At 44.9% G+C, this 24,944-nt stretch overlaps 1 protein-coding gene across 1 annotated transcript in view; it reads right to left on the bottom strand.

Moving 5' to 3' along the window:
- Positions 1-645: 645 nt before the first annotated feature.
- The window catches only part of mao (monoamine oxidase), a 32,663-nt gene continuing 8,364 nt past the window's right edge, over positions 646-24,944 (bottom strand). The window contains exons 2-15 of the mRNA XM_083681294.1: positions 20,803-20,897; positions 20,424-20,561; positions 8,273-8,377; positions 8,012-8,103; positions 7,767-7,908; positions 6,063-6,212; positions 4,141-4,300; positions 3,929-4,025; positions 3,763-3,816; positions 3,458-3,515; positions 3,117-3,214; positions 2,264-2,375; positions 1,988-2,050; positions 646-1,799 (exon numbers count right to left, since the gene is read on the bottom strand). Of these exons, the coding sequence (XP_083537420.1) occupies positions 1,644-1,799; positions 1,988-2,050; positions 2,264-2,375; positions 3,117-3,214; positions 3,458-3,515; positions 3,763-3,816; positions 3,929-4,025; positions 4,141-4,300; positions 6,063-6,212; positions 7,767-7,908; positions 8,012-8,103; positions 8,273-8,377; positions 20,424-20,561; positions 20,803-20,897 (1,520 nt within the window). The 3' untranslated portion in view covers positions 646-1,643. The remainder of the gene's footprint in view (positions 1,800-1,987; positions 2,051-2,263; positions 2,376-3,116; positions 3,215-3,457; positions 3,516-3,762; positions 3,817-3,928; positions 4,026-4,140; positions 4,301-6,062; positions 6,213-7,766; positions 7,909-8,011; positions 8,104-8,272; positions 8,378-20,423; positions 20,562-20,802; positions 20,898-24,944) is intronic.

Genomic DNA, 24,944 nt, shown 5'->3' with positions numbered 1-24,944 from the left:
CAGTGCTACTTCAAATCAGACAGGCTTACATGTTCCCTCTCTTGTTTAGTGAATGAACTAGAAGATTATCTACTGTATCTATGTGTTTTATCTATGCATTCACTTACATGTTCTGAGGATAGCCTTTCCTTCCACCAAATACTGAGAAAAGGTTTCATTTTGCTTGATTAAAACTATGCTGAGAATTTAATGTTGAATACATATTTGCAGGGGTGAAGAAGTATATCTGAAGAAAAAACTGTAAACTGTAAACTACTGTTTAGCATTGAGAGCATGAAAATAGATGTGTACAATTAACATCTTTCCATAGTCTTAATGAGCTTCCCACACACTCTCTCGCACACGTGCATACACACGCGCACGCGCGTACACACACACACACACACACACACACACACACACACACACACACACACACACACACAGTTTGCTTGAGTGAAATGATGGACGGAGCTATCTGATCTTTAAAACAAGGTGTCCCATAGAAACACTAGGCCCTGACACTCAATGCGTTTGTTATAGAGTTCTATTCTTCAAATATAAGACCCTGAAAATAATCCCTGTAATATTGGGCTTTAGTTCTCATGTAGCCTATACGTTGAATACGTTTATGAGCCTTGTAAGTCAGCTATGAGACAATTAAAATGAAATGCATATTTAAAATGTATTGATTAGATTACAATTAAAAAAACAACAACAGCAACAACAAAATACATGATCAAATCTGGATAAAATATACATTCAAATGCTTCTGTTTGCTATACAAAGAATACCATAACCCACCATACACACAGCAGCTTAATAGACACAACACCTCTGGATGCAGGTTTCTGCTTATCATTTTTTCACGATTCATTTCGCTATTTGACAGGTATTCTGTTATGACAACTTTGTCTTAGAGCTGGTTACAGCAACTAAGCCGTATGAAATCAGCACCTAAAATCAGCAGAGGTAATAAACACGCACATGCCCACACCCACGCCCACACCCACACCCACACCCACATACATACAGTACACACACATGAAAAGTTATGACCGTTGTCAAAGTCAACACAGATTTGTGAATGTATTGGCAATTTATGGAATGAAAGTCATCATTGGGCAAGCAATATTTTTCTTTTTGAATAATAGATTTTTTTTCTTCCTTCATTTGTTTGAAAGTCTGAATCTCAGATTCATTTTGGTTTTGTTGACACAGCCCTCTTTGACTCCAGAGAGCATCTCTCTCTCTTTCTCTCTCTCTCTCTCTCTCCCTCTTTTCTCTCTCTCTTCTCTTTCTTCACTTTCACCACAGATCCACTCAAATCATCCACCCCTAACTCTGAGGTGCCTAGACATGTCTTAACTAATGTTAGCATTATCAACATACTAACAGTTATCAGTTGCATGTATGAAGTGGCCATGAGAGAAGGGAGGTTGATGGTGTCTCTAAGACAATGGTAGATAGGTGAGCTGAACAGTCTTTAACAAATGGCCTATAATTAACAAAACAGGCTGTGTCACATATGACACCTTATTCCCACTCTACAGTAGTGCACTACTTTAGGGCTCCTACGGCGAAGGGGATTAGGGTGTCATTTGAGATCTACCCTCTAGAGATGCAGGAGAGGAGGATGAGGGGTGTGTGAGAAGGGCTTATGTTTAACTCCGGGGGAGGAGCCCCTTCTTATAGGCCAGCACGCCGGCTGCCGTGGCAACAGACAGGAGGGAGGAAACACCCATGAACTTGAGGAACCCGCCCACTGACGGAAGGTTCCGCTCCCAGAAGGTGGTGATGAACGGTAGGGCTGGCACTTCCTGTTGGAGGGCGGCAGAAAGAGGGGGAAGGTGTGTCTTAGTCTGCTTTTAGATATTGTATATTTTCATTCATTCCATTTTATTCATTTCACAGTGAGATTTGCACTCGAAGAAGGGGGAAGTTCACGTGTTACTTCATGGTAGCCTTACATTGGTAACATACTGTAAATCTAGATGTTTTTCCTTACCACAGACTCAGGCTCAGATTTCCAGATTTGATCTTTGCGGATTTTGCCCATTGCACACAGGATCTGAAACAGAGGACATCATTTCATACAAAGCACACATGGAGGGGCTGGGGACACAGACATCTTGGGGTGTGGATACAGTTTCATAAGCATCGTGCTGGATGGAAAGTTCACAATTTTGGGAAGATTGAATTAGGACTGCATACATGTATAAGAGTAGGGTTAAGGGGCTGAGTTGGGATTAAATGCTGTGAAAGTTTACTGTGACCCCCTCACCTCTCTGGCAGCTCTCTCGCCAGCCTGGACGGCTCCCTCCATGTAGCCACTCCACTCTGTGGCGGTCTCTGTCCCAGCAAAGTACAGCCTGCCAACCGGCTCTCTCAGAACCCTACAGTACAGAGAGGGGGGGGAGAAGGGGGAGGGAGAGAAGGGAGGAGGGAGTGGTCAGTGGCACAGGAAATGAACACACATTTGTGTGTGTGTGTGTGTGTGTGTGTGTGTGTGTGTGTGTGTGTGTGTGTGTGTGCACTTGTGTGTGTGTGTATGTACACTCACTAAACACTTTATTAGGAACACCTGTACACCTTCTCATGGTGGAGGTGGTGTAATGGTGTGGGGAATGTTTTCTTGGCACACTTTGGGCCCGTTAATACCAATCAATCATCGCTTGAATGTCACAGCCTATTTGAGTATTGTTGCTGACCATGTGCATCCCTTCATGGCCACAATTTACCCATCTTCTAATGGCTACTTCCAGCATGGTAATGCACCATGTCACAAAGCAAAAGTAATCTCACACTGGTGTCATGAACATGACAATGAGTTCAGTGTTCTTCAGTGGCCTTCCCAGTCACCGGATCTGAATCCAATAGAACACCTTTGGGATGTGGTAGAACGGGAGATTCACAGCTTGAAAGTGCACCTGAAAAATCTGCAGGTATTGCGAGATGCAATCATGGACCAGAATCTCAAAGGAATGTTTCCAACATCTTGTGGAATCAATGCCACGAAGAATTGAGGCGGTTTGAGAGCAAAGGGAGGCCCTACCCAGTATTAGTATAGTGTTCCTAATAATGTGTTCGGTGAGTGTATATCTGTGTGTGTGTGTGCGTGTGTGTGTGACACTTACTTGCCGTACTGGGTGAGAATACCTGGGGGGAAGTAGGCAGTGTAGCAGCCCCCAGAATACTCCTCCTCACACCAGTTCTTCTCCTCATAGTGAACAGGCTAAGAGAGAGAGAGAGAGAGAGAGAGAGAGAGAGAGAGAGAGAAAGAAAAATCAATACATTTGATCCATCAATGTGACATCACAATGGCTACATCAAACCTATGGCAGGCATAGAAATAATGAAATAGAGCAGATATTCCAAATCCCATTGTATTTATATGGGTCTAACTAACTAGAGTAGTAACAGGGCTATGGCTTGGTGCAGTGGTGGTAGTGGTTCTATGTGGTTAAACAACACTCACATGCAGAGCTTCTTCTGAGCCCAGCACTCTGGAGTAGATCTCACAGATCTTCTTCTTCCTGAGGAGGCCAGAACCAGTTGGGGTTTAGAGGTTAAGGGTTATGGAGGATACACTCTTACTGTGATGTTTTGACGATAGTGTCCAACTATTCTAAAACCCTGCAGAGCAGTAATAACATTGTTTTTTAGCTTGTTATACTGATGGGTTGGGTTGTGGGGTGAGGGGAGAGGACTAGAGCTCAGGGTCAGGATCACACCGTCTCTCTGGATCAAAGGAACAACCATGGAAGCAAAATGAGAATTTACCTCTCTTCTTTGGTCAGTCCTGCTAGTTTCCTGCACTTGCGGGCGAGGATGAATCTGAAATAGATAAACAAGCAGAGCACAGTTAAAACCACGAAGCAAACTCCAGTTGCTCATTCTCTATGTGTAACTCTATGGAGCTTTAGGAAACACAGAGCCCTATATTTACCCCATAATGGCGGGTATAGTTCCATCAGGCTTTGTGTCATCCAGAGTCAGGCCAATGGGGGCCTCTTCCTCCTCGATCACCATAGTACCACACAACCCTGAGACACACAGACAATTACACTTATCAGTGACAGCTCACTGTTAAATTAACTTAAAAATATAACTTCTTCTCATCCCCTCCCTCCCTCTCTCCCCCCCTCCCCTCATCCTTACCCTTCTTCCTCCAGAAGTTCTCTCTGTAGTAGACCATGCACTTGATGACAGAGCCCATTGGGACGCGGTGGATGAGCTGGTTTCTGAGGGGGGGCAGCTCAGGTTTAAAGTGCATCTTCAGGTTCAGAGCAGGCGGGGTAGCCACGATCACATATTTGGCCTGGGAGAAAGAAAAACACAAAGGTAAAGTTGATCATATGCCCAATTTTGCTGACACCCATCCTGTTCATTCAGATCTACAAGTGTCCATTAAGAAGTGTCCCTGAGGCTGTGCTGACTATTCCAGTGTTTGGTGTCTACCTGGAGACAGGCTTCATGGCGTCTCCTCTGGGCTAAGCAGCTCTGGGACAGGGTTAATGAGCTTTAGCATAGAAAGAGGATGTAGCCAGGGTAGAGAGATGAGGACCAGCTTACTGACAACAATCCCCCTTGGCTTACAGAACACACACACACACACAAACACACACACGAACACACACACACACACACTAGCTCAGTGATAACTCTATGGGCTCTATGGTTGAATTCTTTAAGTGTTCTAGGACTTCTAGAAAGCAGCCCCTAGCTATAACATGGAGCTTCCCCCAGTGTTCTGAATGACTATAGACCGGTAGCCTTGACATCCCACATCATGAAGACCATGGAAAGACTGGTGCTAGCATACATGAGGCCCCTGGTAAGACATTCTTGGACCCCCTGCAGTTTGCATACCAGGCAGACATTGGTGTGGATGATGCCATCATCTACCTGCTACACAGAGCTCACTCCCATTTAGATAAGGCTGGCAGCACGGTGAGGGTCATGTTCTTTGACTTCTCCAGTGCATTTAACACCATACAGCCCTTACTACTTGCGGATAAGCTGCTGAGGATGCAGGTGGACTCCCCCATTGTTTCCTGGATTACAAACTACCTGACCAACAGGCCACAGTTTGTTTGGCTGCAGGGATGTGTGTCAGACTGGGTGGTGAGCAGCACTGGAGCCTCCCAGCGGACAGTTCTGGCTCCCTTCCTCTTCACCCTCTATACCTCGGACTTCAGGCACAACACAGATACTTGCCATCTGCAGAAGTTCTCGGATGATTCTGCTATTGTGGGATGTGTCAGTGGAGGCCAGGAGACCAAGTACAGAGCACTGGACAGTTTTGATGAGTGGTGTGAGCAGAACCACCTGCTACTCAACATCAGCAAGACAAAGTAGATGGTGATGGACTTTAGGAGGACTAGAACGTGGAGGTGGTCCAGAGCTACAAGTACCTGGGGGTGCACCTGGACAATAAACTGGACTGGACTGGTAACACAGATGTCCTGTACAAGAGGGGCCAGAGCCGGCTTTATGTCCTGAGGAGGCTCAGGTCCTAGTGTGTGCAGGACTCTGCTGAACATGTTCTAACAGTCAGTGGTGGCTAGCGCAGTGCTGTACGCGGTGGTATGCTGGGGGGGCAGCATCAAGGAAGGTGACACCAAGAGGCTGAACAAGCTTATTAGAAAAGCTGGTTCTGTCCCCGGTGTCACCCTGGACTAATTTTTTTTTTCTATTGGCACTTTAATTTTGTTGTTGTTGTTTGTGATGTGAGCTGCTGTAACGCCTTACTTTCCCCTTGGGGATAAATAAAGTACCTATCTATCTATCTATCTATCTATCTTACAAGGTGTCATGCAAAATCAACAGATAACCTCTAGATGGCAGCATGGGAACAACCTAAAATCAGACATACAGAAGTGTGTGTTGAATCCATGAGGGTCACCAACAGTTAATATTAGCTGTTGCTACACAATTGTTTCTGACCCATTCTGCTCTCATTCTGGAGGAACTGGATTTCTCCAGGGTAGTAGACGGTCAATATTAGCTGGTGTTTCACAGTGATGTTGTTGACATCAGGTAACAGAATGTCTCTAGTAGACATAACAGAGATCACTCACCGTGTATGTTTCCTTGTTGATTGTTTCGACCACAACCATGTCCCCGGACTGGTCGATCCTATAAACCGGTGACTCCAGCTTGACACGCTCGCCCAGCTCCTTGGCCATACACTCACTGATCTGGCTGGAGCCACCCACAAACTTCCTCTCCTGTAGGGGGCATGAGATAGCAGGGGGTCAGGGCGAAGAAGTCATGGGGTAAGAGACAGCAACCTCCACACTCAACCCAAACACATCATGTTGTTAACAAAATATGACCTGATGTTGGTTCTGTGCAAACCCAAACCTCCCTCCATATAAGATGAAGTCCTAACAAGAAAGTCTGCCCAACAAACATTGTGCAATGTTAGCACAAATCTTCCACTAACATGATAACAATATTTATGAGACTGAGTTACACCCTATGAGAGATGGTAGCTTAGCTGCTCCCTTCTGACTTCCAAAAAACACATTCTAGCCTCATTCTAGGAGAGACTCAATCCCCCAGAGTTAGGTGATTGATGATTCCTGAGGTCAACTATGTATAAGTGGACTGTGACCTGTGGCCCTTTCTGAATGACTTCAACGTAGAAAACTTTGTTTGTATAACACATTTCATACAATAGTAGCAGCCAAAATGGAGTAAGATTATGGAGTAAAAATTACAGTAGAATAGAATGGATAAATAAATCCAGAGCAAGACTGCTGCGTAGTGAGAAACCCTAGAGCTCTGGTAGCCAGGGACGTAGGAAGTATATTTCTTAAGGGGGTGCTGCCTAAAATGTTGTCACCTGTTAAACAAGCAATTCTGGTGACTTTTGATGGGAGAATAACGTAGTGGTCAGTGTGAGTGAACAGCATAAAACGATCGGGTCTCAGGTACATGACAATAAAAAGGCCTATAAACAGCTGTGATCACGAGAATGTTGCATATATTTGTCGGTATATCAATCCCAACTCATCCAAATCTGCTCTAAAGTCTAGCAGGCGCCTATGTCAAGGTGATCGCATATAGTGAGGGAGAGCAGCGTACTGCGAGATGGAGTAAGGTGAACACCTCGGACTCGCACCCCCCCTCCCTACATGCCTGCTGGTAGCAGGAGAGGGAGATGGATGGATGGAGAGTGAGAGGAGGTATTGGAAAGGTCATTTTGTCATTGAGTGCATTAGACTGTGACATTGGGCCAAATATAACTGCCAGTCTGCATGGTACAAAATTCACAATGGCAAGAAAAAACTAAATTGGTTCATGTTCAACTCAGAGAGCAGAGAACAATCCTTGTTCTCGAGGACATAGCAAGTTGGAGTTGAACAGATAGCGAAGGTTTTTGGAGTGACAGAATTCATTTTGACACTGTTTTAAAAACCCAGTAATTTGGGAACAAATGTTTTTTTTAAACTCTCGATTTAGCAAAGACCATCAAAAACATCAGTATTGTTCACACACAGTGGTTTGTGTATGAGGAGGTGGAGTTCAATCAGAAAATGCTTTAGAACTCTCGACAACATCCCCTAATCCCCTACCCCTTCCTCTGTAACCTAGGAAACTGGAGCACTCAGTGTTCCAAAGTAAACTAGAAGAACGGGCTGCCCCTCACTTCCCAGAACCAGCCTTTGTGGGGGAAATAATTATGCAGGGGGGATTTGGGGAAATCTACGGCAAGACAGAGAAAGAGAGACAGACCGACAAACAGACAGGCAGGCAGACAAAGAGAGACAGTGCACCTGTCCTCCGTTGGTGGTAGAGAAGATCCTCATGGTTCCCCCACACTGCTTGATGTACCAGAGAAACCAGAGAGCCGACACCTCATGGGGTTCAGAGGTCACATTCACGTTCAGGAACAGCGTGGCAAACCGCCGAGTGGAACTGGAGAAGATAAAGAGGCGGGGGCAGGGGGCATATTAAGTCTTGTAGACGTCTATAGTACCCAGCCTAGTCATAGAGAAAATGTGAGTGTTTTACGCTTTACCTGGTCCAGCAGAGTGTGTCAAAGAGCTGCTTCATGGTCATCTTATCCCACTCCTCAGCATGGGGAGCTCTCCACGGAGCCTCTCTAGGGATCTGGAACATAGAAACAGAATGGCTTGAGCGAGAGGTTGGTTCCCTATTCATGACTCTCTGTTTCACCCTCTGTCCCCCCCCACCCCCCCACTCAGTGAGGCATCACTACTCTAACCCAGAGCTGCCCTCCTGCTCCTGCAGTACACAGAGAGAGAGACACTGGCCTTACCTCTGAGCCCATCTCATCCATCTTCCTAAACAGGTTGTTGAAGTCCATCAGGGCAAAGGGGTTCCACATGGTCGGGAATGAGCCCTTGAATGGGTAGGACTTCCCCTGTAAAACACACAGCAAGGCAGGGTTAGACATCATCATCTTCATCATCAACATCATCATCATCATCATCATCACCGTGTGTGTTGACATTGCGTTTGCATGACTTGTTCAGGTGACTTGTTCAGGTGAGTCTAGTGTGATTGACACAGCAAATGTTCTTCTAATTTCCTGCACCACAAAGAATGGTGAAGTGTATACTGTAGTTCAACTGAGTTCACATTGTACGACTTCCATATTCCCACAGCACAGACAGCTGATAGCTGAAACCTGAAAGTGCTTCGTCATGATGAGGTGAGAATCTGGACAGATTTAAACCTCTCCACAAGGGAATTCTTAGGCAATTCCTGGCTGATCTAGAGACTGGATTTCGAAATGCGGCTCGCTTAATGTTTTACTACAGATCAAAGATAGCAGTTGATTGCAGATTCAGCAGAGTTGATAATATTGTCAAGTATACAGTACCTCGTTCACTTAATCTCACGCACACACGATTTCTCAACTACAGTAACTACAGGTTTATAAATATGGTGGTTGGATAGGGTCAATCAAGGTTACAATATGTCGCCTCCCGGACATCATAATGACAGAGAATGTCATGAAAATGTAATATCTGTGTCTGAGCCACTGAGCAAGAGAACCATAGTCTGTCTTATAATCATGGCTGTATTCACTGGCCAACTGTAATTTGAGATACAAGCCTGTGTGAGCTGTGACTGTGCTTTTTTAGTCATTTCCGATGGGGGGGGAAAGTGTTTGTGTACTGTATGTGTGCGCATGCATGAGTGTGCGTACGGGCACAGGTTGCGGTAGCGTAACTGCTTGCCAGGTAAATGGGTTTGTGTGAAGGTCCATTAAACATCAAACTCCTATAAACCACCAGCCTCTAACGACATAATGACAAGGTGAGGGTTATTAAATGTCCTTGACGACAGGTGTGTGTGCTCACTCTGTCCCCAGAAAAGGTGAGAAGCACAGCGTGCACTACTCTACTTGAGCCCCAGCCTTACACAGAGGCCTTCAGGGGTCATGCACAAACACAGAAACCTCTGAACTGACTGAGAGAGAGGGCAGGGGGCTACAATGTACATTTAGTGACTCTGCAGAAGATGATACACACACAGTCTTGGAGTACATCTGTAATTGCCTACAACAAGGCAGCGTGATACTGCAAAAACAGACACAAAGGGACAGGGAGAGAAGAAGGACAAACTGAGTGTCTGAGGATGCATTAGCCACAGAGCTCAGGATTGCCCAACGCTCTGGAGCAACAGGTCTGTCTCCATGGTGATGGAAGTGAAGTGAATGCACAGTGAGGAAAGGAGATGGTGGAGAGGAGAGGAGAGGCAAGGCAAGGCGAGGAGAGGAGTGGACGCATGGCAGAATCTGTTGTGACATCGCCACTGAGCAGCAAATTAACCTCAGAAAGGGGAGACTAGATTTAAAATAAGCAGAAAGATACATTAGAATCTATGGGATTTTCCAGAATCCAACCAATATGGTGTACTGTATGTATATTTTGCCATTGTTTAATGTGCAGAAAATTCTGAGAGTTGATGTAGTAGACATCAATTAACAAACATTCCATGGTACATCCAACATGGCTGCTGGTCAACCCACCATGGGATGTTTCTTTGGGAATGTTTGGCCTACTAATTTAACTCTATTGGGGAAACCAAGCTTCTGTGCTTGGTTTCAACCCACTGAGCAAATAACCAATATTAACAGTGTTGAACAGTTTTGGAGTTTAATTGTCAAACAGATCTGTCTGATTAATGATGGAACAACATCCAAGCCTTGTGCTATTTCTCAATGTTTGATAGCAAATTTCTCAGATTAGCTTTTTTCAAAAGTTTTGAAAGCAATTTGTCATTATTAAATCTAGTGCTGAGGTAGCAGGGGCCGGCAGTTGAGGGGAGCAGTTTGCTGATAGGGGAAACAAGGCCTAGCCTTTTGGATTAGTGCCTGCTGTAGGAAAGCTGATTAGCCACGCGGCTTGCTTGGATGCTAACCCTAATTATACAATGGCTTGGCAAACGTGTGGACCCTTATTGGCTAACTCTGGCTGCTGTCCAGTGTAGCAGCAATGAGGCAGAGTTACCTGTCAGGACAGTCCAATACTCTAGGTACACATTAAGTGCAATCTCAGTGCAGGGCAGTTCAAAAGTCCTAATTCAATGAAAGACTTTCTTTGACTGGTATAAGCATGTTTATGAACAGCACTTTTCTTTTTACAGTTAGTTATCACTTGCTCTTCGTACTTAAGGGCCATTTTGAGCCCCCTATTTCATTTGAATTACCTTTGGCTCAAAACCTTATAATCCAAAGCTACTTATACTCAGGGTACACAACAGTAAGTGACAATGAACAACAACATAGCTAGTAACACAATAATCACATTATTCTACGTGCAGAAGGCTGTTAGTACTCTGCTGGAGGAACCAAAGGCAGCAAAATCAAAAGCTATCATTCATACCCCTGTTAGCGAGGCTGGTTTAGAGCCTTCTTCACAGTGGCTGCTGTTGTTGCTGACAGAGTGATGTTGGCCTGTCTCTGTGTCCACTGTGCCAGTCTTTCTTTCTTTCTCTCTCTCTCTCTCTCTCTCTCTCACTGGGCATGGGAAGGAGGGTGGCAGAGGGCTCCCATACATACACTCACAGAGAACTTTATTAGGAACACTATACTAATCCTGGGTAGGGCCTCTCCTTGCTCTCTAAACAGCCTCAATTCTTTGTGGCATTGATTCCACAAGATGTTGGAAAGATTCCTTTGAGATTCTGGTCCATGATGACATGATTGCATCATGCATTTCCTGCAGATTTTTCAGGTGCACTTTCAAGCTGTGAATCTCCCATTCTACCACATCCCAAAGGTGTTCTATTGGATTCTGATCCGGTGACTGAGAAGGCCACTGAAGAACACTGAACTCATTGTCATGTTCATGAAACAAGTTTGACACGACTTTTGCTTTGTGACATGGTGCATTATCGTGCTGGAAGTAGCCATTAGAAGATGGGTAAATTGTGGCCATGAAGGGATGCACATGGTCAGCAACAATACTCAAATAGGGTGCGGCATTCAAGTGACGATTGATTGGTATTAATGGCCCCAAAGTGTGCCAAGAAAACATTCCCCACTCCATTACACCACCTCCACCATGAGAAGGTGTACAGGTGTTCCTAATAAAGTGTTCAGTGAGTGTATATCAACAGGTATCATCTTGATGTAGTCAGCAGTTGTGTTTATACTCATCTTTCTCTCTCTCTAATTTGTTTCTAATACTCTGCTGGCAGACAACCCTTTTCCTCATAAAGATCATGTCACTTAATTACTCCCATCAAAAAAATAACTAAAATAAAAACCCCATCATAAAGAAACACTAAATATGTGCTTGTGACATCTGTTGTTATGTTATGTCCCATAGGTTAATGGAGAGGGCATATGTTAGAAAAGCGATATGATTATGTACATGCAGTGTCCCAAGGCTAATTGGTACCTATTCATGACAACACTGCCACAGGACTGAACTGAGGTACTGGAGAATCTGGGGGGTTGCATTGGTGTAGTGGCAGCAGCACACACAGACAACAGACAACAGACAACAGACAACACACACACACACACACACACACACACACACACACACACACACACACACACACATACACACACAGAGACACTGATACTGGGCGAGCGTGTTTGATGAGGCATGCTGCCATGGAAACCTGCCAGGAAGCTATGAGGGAGGAAAGTGTGTGTGTGTGTGTGTGTGTGTGTGTGTGTGTGTGTATGTATGTGTGTGTGTGTGTGGCACATGGAGAGGATCTTGGAGAGATAGTAGCTAAGGAGACACACTCAGTCAAGGGCTCCCATGGCATTTACGAAAGGATCCAGGGCCTGACCAAGGCTGCATACGACATCTGAGATAACCACCTACAATAAACAACTCTGTTGAACTCATACTGTATATGGCAGGCATGAATTGGACACTCTCAGTGCATTTTTACGAGGGTTCACTGCACTTGCACACAAACACAAATAGTTAGAGCAAAGTGTATGTGCACAGACACAAAGACAGACACACACTGTCCCACAGACACATGCAGACACATTTTGCAACTGCTATCTACGTAAATCCGCACCCTGGTGGCGCCTCTTCCAAGCACTGGTCTGCTGAAATAACCTATGTCAATAACAATACAGTGTTAGAACAGAGGGTGTCATGACGAGAGCACTGAACCCTCTCAATAGGCTGAATACTGAATGTGTTTGAGTTAGAGGCCCAAGCCAGCGCTCTGATGTCCACTACCCTGCAAAGCAGTCAATCAGAAGCAACCATGTTTATCAGACCCGAGACCTAGCCATGACCTGTAGTCGATCTGGGCATGCCCAGTAGAGCAGGGTAGGCTGGTGTGCCAGAGGGTTGTTCTACTGTAGGTCAAAGAGTCACAGAACCCTCTGACATCATCCACATGAACACTCCGCTGCATTCTAAACATGTCTCATCCACTTATGATTGTTGTGTGTGTGTGTGTGTGTGTGTGTGTGTGTGTGTGTGTGTGTGCGCCCGCGCGCGGGGGTACATGATAACTAAAGCCCAATATTACAGTAAGGTATTATTAAAGCAAGACATTTTAGAGCCAATCCTCATGTTTTCAAGTTCTTATATTTGAAGAATAGAACTCAATAATGAACGCATTGAAAAGATGCTCTATTCACCTCTAGTCCGATCAGATAGCTTGGTCCAATATTTCACACAAACAACCCCGGGTGTGTGTGTGTGTGTGTGTGTGTGTGTGTGTGTGTGTGTGTGTGTGTGTGTGTGTGTGTGTGTGTGTGTGTTGGTACGGCCTGATTGTCTGAAAGCGGCTTAAGAATGGGGTATGGCATCTGTGTACTCTGATTCCAACAGGGAAAGTGTTGCCAAACACTGTCAGTATTCTCATCATGTACCCACTAGATTGGACATGCTGCTGTGCTGCTAACTGCTTTCACTATATGACATTTGGTCTCTTTTAACCTGCCTGGATTACAAAAGACAGCCACGCTAATTAAGTGTGTGTGTATGTGTGTTTGTGTGTGTGTGGGTAGTGCATGTACAAAGTCAATATATACAGTATATAAGTATATAAGGGTTTCAGCATACTGTATGACTGCCACTGGATACACATCAAGATAAGACACAGGGAACCAGGAAAAGGACTGCCACAGTAACTAGTTCAGGGAGGCCAGTGATTTACAGTATGGAAAGCAGGTTGGCGAGGGTACATGGCCGAGGGCTAATCTAATAAGTAGGAGAAGCATGCGTGTGGTAAGGACAGTGGTGCAGCTGCCCTAATACGATAGGGAGGGAAGTGAAGAGAGGAAGAGAGAAAGGGGGGATGGCTTCAACCTCTCCTTCTCCCTCTCGTCTTAGCCACTCAGAGGAGGGGAAACCACATTAGAGAACTCCTCCAGGCGGAGATCAGCATCTCCAGGAGCTAGTGCCCATCTCTAATGCTGGGGAGGGGCTAGGTTAGGGACATCATGTCACTAAGAGTACTCACTAGATGGCCATGCTAGAAAGAACAGAACTGCTAGTATAGTCTGATAAGTACATGAGATGTTGGTTCTCAATATAGGGTCAGAGAGGTAAGGGTAAGGGTAAGATTAGGGGTGAGGGTTAAGGTCATGTTTAGCCATATTTGACCTTTCGAGCATGACCAAATAGTGACGTTGGGAAACAGACATGCAGTTCCTGTGCATTAGATCATGAGAAAGCCAGAGCAGGAAGCAGCGTTATCTGGTGGAAGCGGTCAATACTGACCAGAACAAACACCCAAGGTCAGAGTGTTTCAGGGAAACACATTTTGCCATGTGCTGTAGTAAGTGGGTCTATGACAGACACGTCCGGTATTGGTCTGGCAGAGCCACAGTGTGAGCAGGCCTTCAGGCCCAGTACAGAACACACATGTAAAGACTGGCTTGCTCTGGTTTGCTGCGTACACGTGGCTTGGAAACAAGTCTGCACCATGCCTCCGCTCCCCTCTCTACCCGGATGCAACAACTGCCTCCACCTGAGTCAGAGGATCGCTGAGCTGGAGGGGCGAATTTCAACCCTGCACCAGATCAAGGAAGATGAGCAGCACATTGATTTGATGGTTGCCTTAGCAACATCAAGGCTGGCTGAAAATGACATCACTCTCCCCTGGCTTGGCAGTACCACCATCTGAGAGCCAGAAATAGTGAAAGCTCTACCAGTCCCCCTGGAAGAACCCTGGCCCAGCCTGGGGGCTAAACCAAAGAACCTGCACTGCTCTACTCCCTCTGCCCCAGAGCCCTGGATTGTTGCTTGGGGAAATAAACATCACAGAAGGCGTTCCTCTGGGGCCTGGAACACCACCTCACGAGGACAGTGTAAAGGCAGACAGTCACTGCCTCCCGCTCCTGTAGAAGTCCTTCACCTCAGCAATAAGTTCCATGGTCTGGAGCAGTTACATACTTCTCAGGCCACCCAGCCTGCACCTCCTGCTGGTTTTCCTGATGCCTCAGCTGCCCCTCCAGTGTCCAGCTCCACGACTGTGGCCCCTGTTGTTCCTGCTCCTGCCCCGGTGTCTACTGTCCCTATGTCTGTTGCTCCAGCTGCGTCTACATCCAGCCCATACACAACCAGATCCCGACATCCTCAGTCCAGCAGATCCTACAGATCTCGCAATCCACCTGGTTCATCTCAGCCAGACCACCCTCCCCCATCGACCATTGTCCTCAGGAGCTCCATCGTGAGGGATATTAGAATGAGGGGGGGGCCACACCTACTGTTTTTCTGGAGCCTGTGTGTCAGACATCCTGGAACAGCTACCCACAGCACTACAACACCACCCGGAGTACACCAGGCTCATTGTGCATGTTGGGTCGAATGACACCAGGAAGCAGCAGTCTGAGATGTTAAAGGGGGATTTCAGACATCTCCTGGCTACTCTCCTGTCCACAGGTAAAAGGAGCCTGATTTCTGGTCCAATTCCAACTCTTGGATGTGGCTACGGCCGCTTCACCAGGCTTCTCTCTCTCCACAACTGGCTCAAGGCAGAGTGCGCAACCCTTGGAATTCACTTCATTGACAATTTCAACCTCTTCTGGAACCGTAGTGAATACTATAAGAGAGATGGACTCCATCCCAACTGCACTGGTGCACATTTTCTCTCTGCAAACATGGACTTTGGCATCCTACACACTGTCATAGTTGACTGAGAAAGTCCATGCCCCCACAAGGTAATCACATCACCCATGCCAATAGAACAAAGTAAATTAAATCAGTTACCTTGTATGGTTACTACAGTCTGTCATGGTCACTACAAGGGGCCTATACTACTTGTGGTATAACTGCAAGTAATCTGATCTCCATCCCATTAAATGTTCCACGTCCTGCACTAAGAAAGACTGGATGGGGGAAAAATGGATATGGCACTTCTCAATGTTCGATCACTAACCAATAAGACTTTTGTTATTAACAAACTCATATCTGAACATAAAATTGGCAGCATGTTTTTAACAGAAACCTCGTTAAATAGCGACGGACCTGCTGCTCTTATTGGGACGTCCCCTCCATGCTATAGTTTTGGGCATTCTACAAGGCATGGTAAAAAAGGCGGTGGGAGTGCCTCTATATTTGCTGACGCCCTAAACTGTAGAAATATCCCTATTGGTGATTTTTGCTCATTTCAACATCATGCTATACTGTTAAAATCCCAACCCCCTGTGCTTGTTAAAACAATATATAGACGACCCTAAACAGTGTCCTATCTTTTTAGATGACTTTGTCTATTGTCAGTACCAATTATGACAATATTATGGTCATAGGTGATTTTAATCTACATGTGGATAATGCGGCCGACTCTAAAGCCTCTGGGTTCCTAAATGTGTTGAGCTCGATGGATTTTATTCAACATGTTAATGGCCCGACTCACAACCGCGGTCATACGTTGGATCTAATTATTACTCATGGTCTAAGGATTGATGTATCTTCTGTAATTGACTTGGCAATCTCAGACCACTACTGTATTTTTTTCTCTGCATTCATATCATCACCTAGCTTTGGTCCTGAGCAGGTTGTTAGGAAACATTATCTTACCTCTGAAGTTGCTGAAAATGTCATAAATCATATTAATAACATACCCCCACAGATCCTTCCTTCCTCTTATGATGATTTAGTCAACAATTTTAATAATAAGCTGAAGACTACCATTGACACTATAGCACCAGCCAAACTTAAGAAGATTAATTATTTGTAATTATGTGACTGAGGAAGAACCAAAACCGACTGCTCCTTCTCTTGTATCAAAGACGTTATGTGACCTTGGAACACTCCTAACTGCAGGCTGAGGTTTGAGATAGTAGCTCACAACGCCTACGCTTCTTTCCCAGCTTCTTTATCAGCAAACAGGTACAAGATATGTTTACCCCTAGACCTATGACGTACAAGCATTGGAGTTAAGGACGGTCCTCTCCTCAGCCACAGCATCAGTATCTGAATCCACACTGTTGGTGAAGGAATGCTGATCCAGCTGACCAACGTTGTATAATACTTTCTATATGCATTGAAACTCTCAACTGAGACCAAAAATCGTTTATTGTTGTTCACTGAAAGATTTCCATCACAGATCTAAACCATGTTGTACTGAATGTGCGTGTGCCCCTGTCTTTGGACATTATCCCTCTGCCTAAAACTGCTATGAATGATTTTGCTGCTGTTGATAAATAAATGCTCAGGAATTAAGTAATGCAATTAAAACCCTCCACCTGCTCACTTCACCCTATCCCCACACCCTTTTATAAGACTGTTTTTAATTGTCTAGTGGATGAAGTGCTAGTGATTGTAAATCACTCCTTGATGACTGGTATTTTCCCCCTGGCACTGAAAAGTGACCTAGATCCTTCAGTGCTAAACAAATTTAGGCCAATTTCAAACCTTTCTTTTTTAAGTAAAATTCTTGAGCAATTAGTATTTAAACAGCTAAACGATTACCTTACATTTCAGCTGTATATTTGAGAAGTTTCAATCTGGCTTTCGTCCTCAACACAGCACTGAGACAGCGCTAGTTAAAGTTGTAAATGACCTGAGAGTGAACATGGATGACAAGAAACTCTCAATATTAGTACTTTTAGACGTAAGCGCTGCTTTTGATACAGTCGATCATGACATCCTTGTTAACAGACTACAGAAGTGTGTTGGCCTCTCTGGCTCAGTTTTAAATTGGTTTAAAACGTATCTGTCCGCCAGAAACTATTTTGTCTCCATTGGTGACCACTCCTTGGCTAACACTAGCATAACATGTGGGTTTCCTCAAGGCTCCATTCTGGGACCTGTGTTGTTCAGTTTCTATATACTCCACTGGGAAGTATCAGAGAACACAGGATTAATTTTCATAGCTATGCCGATGATACACAACTGTACATCTCTTTATCACCCAATGACATCAGCCCTATTGATAAACTGGTTCAATGCATTGATCTTTTCAACTTGTGGATGTCATATCATTTCTTATAATAATTTCTTAACATAAAGCAGAGATTTTAATTATCGGAGCAAAGGTCCAGAGAGAGATACTAAGTGCAACCGTTTCTCTCTATGCTTTTATCACTAGCAGGCTTGATTACGGCAATGCCCTTGGTCTACCTAAGGAAGCTATAAATAAGCTACAGATCATTCAGAATGCAGCAGCATGTGTACTGACCAAGACCAGAAGAAGAACACACATCCGTGTTGCCTGTCAGTTTTAGAATAGATTTTAAGATCCTTTTATTGGTGTTCAAATCACTCAATGGACTAGCAACTGAATATCACTCAGACATGCTTTTAATATATGCTCCCTCTAGATCACTCAGGTCCTCTGGCACTGGCCTTTTAGTTGTTCCCTGGATGAGGACAAAGAACTATGGGGAGGTGGCATTCAGTGTCTATGGTCCTCGCCTCTGGAACAGCCTGCCGGAGGAGCTGAGGGCGTCACAATCTGTAAACACCTTTAAAAGAAATCTTAAGACATACCATTTATCTTAATCCATTTTATTTTAATCTACCCTCTTCTACTGTGCTACACTGGTCTCTCTGTTCTACCATGTTTCTTATTTCCTATACTATCATTTCCTTATATTACTGTTTATTTTCACTGTATTGTTGTATTTTCATTGTATTGTTGTATTTTCATTATATTGTAAGCACCTTGTATTTTGCACGAAAGGCGCTATATAACTAAAGTTTGATTTGATTTGATTTGATAATCAACTATAGAGCTGTGACGGTTGCGCGGTTACTGGCAGTTACAGGGTTACACGAGGACGGCCGTGAAACAAAAAAAAAATGACCGTCATAACCGTTGAAATACATTAGATTACATTAGATTTTTAAAATCTTTTTTTTTTGTAGATATACTTTACCTAATAGCATGAGTGTAAAACTATTAATATTAACAATTGTTTCGCTACAATAATCCGTTTATATATCTGTTTCATATTTTGAGGGAGAGATAGTTGTGCACGCTCTGTCCCTCAAGAAATGCGCTATATCTTTGAAGCTCCCACTAGCTAGTGCTCTAGATGCAGGGGAGGGGAGGAGGTAGGCCTGAATAAAGCAAAACAACTGTCATCTTAGACAGACAAGAAGAGTCGCTGGACTCCACTGATGATCCCCTGGCGCGACAACCATGGTTGCTTTCTTTGATGGCTAAACTTGCAAGAAAATACATGTGTATTTGCACTACGAGCACAGCCTCAGAGAGTCTTTAGTACAGTGAGGAACATTGTTAGCCCTTTCCGGTCTTGCCTCAAGCCAGACAACGTAAATATGCTTGTGTTCCTGGCACTGAACTTAAAGGAATCACCCTTCATCCTTCATTACCCTTCTGTGATTTATACTCTGTTTTTTCATTCATTCCCCGCCAGTTCATCATAGTGCTTCCTACCTATATGTCCTAGCATTTCTAGTCTGTTGATTCCTGGTTTCGGATCTACGAGTGTTTTCTGGACAGTGCTTCTGCCTAACCCTTGTCGGATTATCTGCCTTCCCTAGAACTGTCTACCCGTGTATTGACCCCTGCCTGTCTGACTACCCGTCTGCCTGCCCGACCCCTGCCTGTCTGATTACACGTCTGCCTGCCTGACCCCTGCCTGTCTGATTACCCGTCTGCCTGCCCGACCCCTGCCTGTCTGACTACACGTCTGCCTGCCTGACCCCTGCCTGTCTGACTACACGTCTGCCTGCCCGACCTCTGCCTGTCTGATTACCTGCCTGCCCTGCCTACCTGCGTGCCCAGTCTACCCTGCCTTCCACTTCCCCCAATTCCTTCATTAAATAGTCTATTATTTTATACCTGTGTCCCGACTCTGTGTTCTGCATTTGGGTTCACTAGCTCTGATTCGTAACAGAGGCCGAATAATAGTTCTTATAGTTTGCCTATTTTGCTATTAAATTGCACATTATTCTGCTCTTTTAGCCTGTTATTTTAAAAGGACATGCACAACAGTCTATTTGTACTGACTACGGTAGGCTTAGCGTGTCTTTTGTATTTGTAATTTTATTTATTTTATCTATTTATCAAGCAGCAGTTGTCTGTTATTTTATTATGTGATGTATGCCTATTTATTAAAAAGCAATATTTCTGTTCCATGCATTCATATGGCAGGCACTTTTGTTAAATATGTATGCACTTTATTTTATGCCTGATGTTATTGCTTTCTGTTTAATTAATAATTAGATCTTCTTAAAAACTTTGGATGTATTCAAATGTAGTTAGGATGTAGTTAGTCAGTAATAGCAACAGCAGTCGACCACAAGGTAATTCTGTCTCTGTCATGCGTTAGAGTTGTGTCTCCGTTGTGAAACGGTTATGACGGTTATAATGATTATCTGCATGACAACCGAGCATTGCATGACAACCGACCGACCCAAAATTCCATGGCTGTCACAGCCCTAATCAACTAGGGTGTTCTTCCATCCTGGACATGTGTGTTTAGTGTTGATTCTCCACCCCTACCCATGTCACTCCCACCACAAACCATACAAAACACACTCTCTCACCTTGACATACTGCACCAGGTTCTCCTCCTCATTGACCTTGTAGGTTTTGATTCCATACTCTTTGGCCAATCGGAAGATGCGGTTCTGAGTGGGCCCGACATAGGCCCCGCCCAGGTCCACATACGTAGTCTCCTTGTTCTGGGCAAAAGAGAGGTAAAGAGAGAAGGGGTGGACATCAAAGACATATACATACAAGAACATAGTAAAACAGATACATTATAGATCATTCATTGAAGCATGTTTTCTTCAAAAGTGCTCTCAGAATATCCAATAAACCTCCTGGTTCAGTGGGGTGGACATTCTTGGTTCTGGAGAACCTCATTTCAACTGACATGTTGAAATGCTTGGAACCGGACTCCTGGTCAGTTGGAGGTCTTACCCGTACGGTAAAGGTCCGTCCGCCAACCCGATCTCTGGCTTCCAGAACCACAGGACTCAGCCCACTCTCCTTCAACAGCTTAGCTGCACTTAAGCCTATAAGAGAGAGAGAGAGAGAGAGAGAAAGAGAGAGAGAGAATGAGAGAGAGAATGAGAGAGAGAGAGAGAGGGAGAGAGAGAGAGAGAGAGAGAGAGAGAGAGAGAGGGAGACATGAGTATTAGCACAACTGCTGATTACATAAAAGTTATACATGTTGATATTTGTATGGGAACCCTCTGCCACCCTCCTTCCTATGCCCAGTGTTTTGACAACAGGAAAGCCCAGAGCACTGGGTCTGGGTCTGGGTCTGGGTCTGGGTGTGATATGGCAGGGGGCCAACTCCTGGCCGAGTGGAGGAACACTGATTGGAGAAAACACAAACAACATGCTGAGGGTCTTTTCTTTATCTGTGTTTCCAGGAAACTCCCCTCTTCCCTGTTTCTCTATTGACTGAGCCTGGTTTGAACTCCAGCTGAACATTACTCTGTGGCCTCAGCTTATCATGCACCACAACACCACAGGAGAGTCCTACTCAGTACATACATCATTACACTCACAAATAGAGTGCTGTCAAATAGAGCATGCTCAAATAAAGCATACTCATGTTACAACACAAGTCTCTGAGAGGAGAGTCTTTCTGTCGGAGTCGGACAGCGAGCAGTTTTGCATCTCAATCCAGATGGTTGCTCTCTCCCTTCCGACCTTATTCCCGACCTTATTCTCCGATCCCACAGAATAGACAGGATATTGATGAGTGTAGGCAATTTGGGAGAAACTAGATGGAGCTATTGCTTTAAACTACCAAGTCTGATCTGTGAGGGGGAGTGAATGACGCAAGACGGGGACAACTGAGGACAACTTAGCGGGATGTACACACACAGGCACACACACACACACACACACACACACACACACACACACACACGCACACACGCACACACGCACACACAGGCACCCCAGTTGACCTGCAAATCATGTGAGACGTGAGAAGTGCTTTCACATCCTTACACAAAGACAGGAAGTGACTGTCTAGAGTCATGAGACCAATCTCATCTGCAACTAAGACCTGGCCTCAAGTCATGAATGTAGATATGAAAGAACATACAGTCTACATGTACTCTAGACTAGAGATAAGACTTCCCACCCATGGTTGAATGGGGTTGGGGTTGGGTTGGAATGTCCTAGCTGCAGGATATACAGCCTGGGTGGACAGAGAGAATGTCCTAGTTGCCGGATATACAGCCTGGGTGCACAACTCAAATCATGAGGGCTGCAGTCTGCTGGTTTTAATTTCTCCCTGATACTTAATTGATCAATCGATTGATTAGTGAGTCCACAGATAGATTAGCGTCCCAATACCAACCTCCATTCAGAAAGCACACACGGACCGGCACAGGCACAGGCACAGGCACAGGCACAGGCACAGGCACAGGCACAGGCACACACACACACACACACAAACATGTGAGACAAGGAATTCCTGGAAAATTGTGTTTACTGGAACTCACAGTGGGTTGTGTAAATACTGCATGAGGCCTCCCCCTTGCAAAACTGTGTTCAAAGTGGAGTGTGTACTTCTACTGTATTTGTGCACTGAATGATAAACCAGAGTTTATTACATCCCCTCCTGCTGCGAGAGGTAGATTGATATTAACCCCAAGATACTTCACACCAAGAAGAGAAAGGGAGGAGAGGGAGAGATAGAGACAGCTGGCTAATTTGTGTGTGAAAGAGGCCGAGATAGGGAGAGTAAGAGAGAGAGAGAGAGAGGGTGAGGGAGAGGGAACTAAAGAGTTTAGAGTTTTTACACACCTTTATTGTTCACTGAGTGAATGATACATGTGTACATGATGGCCCACCTTGCCTTCTCAGAAAACAAAACACAGATACAGTATATCTGAGGAAGGGAGGGAGAGGGAGAGGGAGAGAAAGAGAGAGAGGGCCAGGGAGAGGGAGGGAGGGAGAGAAGGAGAGGGCCAGGGAGAGAAAGAGAAAGAGGGAGAAGAAGAGAGAGAGAGAAAGAGAGAGAAAGAAAGTCTGTGCTGCATTCTCTCAACAGGAGCTCACATCTGTACAAATGTTTTCATGGCCCCCATCCTTCCTCTCTATCCCCCCATCTAAAAGCCCTCTAAGCCTGGAAGCCTACCAGGGTTTATATTAGTTTAGACATACTTTGTCATGTATTACCCAACTTCCTCCTTACACAAACATCCCCACCCTGCTATTGCTAAGGTCAGAGCTAATGAACCCAGGCGCAGAACACAGTCAGGACACAAATATAAAATAATAGGGTATTTAATGAGGGAATAGCAGGGAATGAAAAAAGCAGGGTGGAGTGGCAAACGGGGTAGGGCAGGCAGGCAGGTAGGGCAGGCAGGCAGGCAGGCAGACAGACAGGGCAAGCGGGGCATGTAGGGCAGGTTGGGCAGGCAGGGCAGGTGGGTAGTGCGGGCAGGCAGGCAGGCAGGCAGGCTGACAGACAGACAGGTGGATAACCGGGTCGAGGTCCTGGAGCATAAAGAGATAATGATCAGACTGAGAACTAAAACACTAGGACTTAAGGATCAATATGAGACTAAGCAGCCGAGAATGAGACTAACTTGGAAACGACAAACATCGATCTGGCGAAGAGCGGATGGGAAGCCGGGGTTTAAATACAGCGAGGTGATGAGCAGTTGACCAACAGGTGAGCAGAACGAGCAGGTGGAGATGATGACGTGAACAGGGAACCGGAGCCTGGCCACGCCCACACACACAAACAGACAGACAAAGATAGACAGGAGAGAGGGGGGCACCGGCACAGACTAGGAGGAAGTGGAGGGCTCTGCACTGTTTGTGGAGTATACAGCCCAGAGACACAAGAGTCCAACTGATTTTTTCAACAAAATTGATGCTATTAGGTATGCCTTTTACAAAGATCATATGCTCAATTATCCAAAACAAAGACCATCTTTGACTGTTTCCCTTTGTTGTTGTACACCAACACCCCCAAAAGAAAACAGATGATGATTTGATGATATGATTCACATTGAAGTACTGCTTTCATCAGATACCCATTTGGTGCCATATTTCTTTCAAAAGAGAGTGCTGGTTTATATGAAATAAATCTTTCTGAACTTCAAAGGATTCACTCTGAGCATTCCTTTGTTGCTTGATTCCATGTGGAGAGTCATTTCTCCTTTTGTAAGGGAAGCGCCAACACTGAGTGTATGATGACAAAAGGAACATTAAATGCACAGCTAAACATCGACAATAAGCTCATAGCCCCAAGTTAATAGAGGAGGCTCAGAGGAAGACACTGCATATTCAAGAAAATGACTTGGGTATACAACTGTTTGAGAAACGTTACATATGCCTGAAAATCAGTATATGTTTTTAGCACTTCTATTTTATTTTATTTTATTCTATTTTAAAACGTATTGTATTGTTGCACTACTCTGTGGCACTGTCACTTATGCACGTGACAAATCTTGAATCTTGAAATCTGAGGTAAATTGGGGAGATAAATAATGATTCTTGGGCCTGGGGCTTAGGCTTTGGCAACAGGGATTGTGGGGGTGAGGTTGGGGTTGAACCCCCATGGAGTCAGCCATGGAGAATGTCCCTAAAGGGATTTCCATTGAGGAAAAGGTCAGGGAAGCTTTGAAGGGAAACGCTGGAAGATCAAAAGCCTACTCTGAGAGAATGAAGATATTGACTTCCCTCTCTCTCACACACACACATACACTCCTGTCTCTCTCTTTTCTTCCTTTCTTTCTTTTTTACTCTTTCTGCTCAATCTCTCTCTCTAAGTTTCTGTTTCTCTGTCTCTCTCTCCTGTTTATTGTAATGTGTGTGTCTCTCTCTGTCTTGATCTCTCTCCTTATCTGCCTCTCCTCTCTCTCCACGTCCACTCCCCAGCTCAGCACCTTGGGGCTGTAGTTGACCTAATTGTCTTGCTCTTTCTCTGTAATGTTTGTGGAGAGAGAAATCCAGACTCCCCTTTCATCTGCCACTGTCTGCATCTGCATAATATATAATGCTTGTCTGCCTAAAAAAAACTCTTCAGATCCAGCATCAGCAATTTTCTGGAAGCTACCAGTAACAAAGGAAGTGGTGAGTAC

This window comes from Argentina silus (assembly GCF_951799395.1).
Source record: "Argentina silus genome assembly, chromosome: 12".
Taxonomy (NCBI): Eukaryota; Metazoa; Chordata; class Actinopteri; order Argentiniformes; family Argentinidae; genus Argentina; species Argentina silus.
Note: the sequence above shows the minus strand (reverse complement) of the source record. Positions and strands in the feature narration are given on the sequence as shown.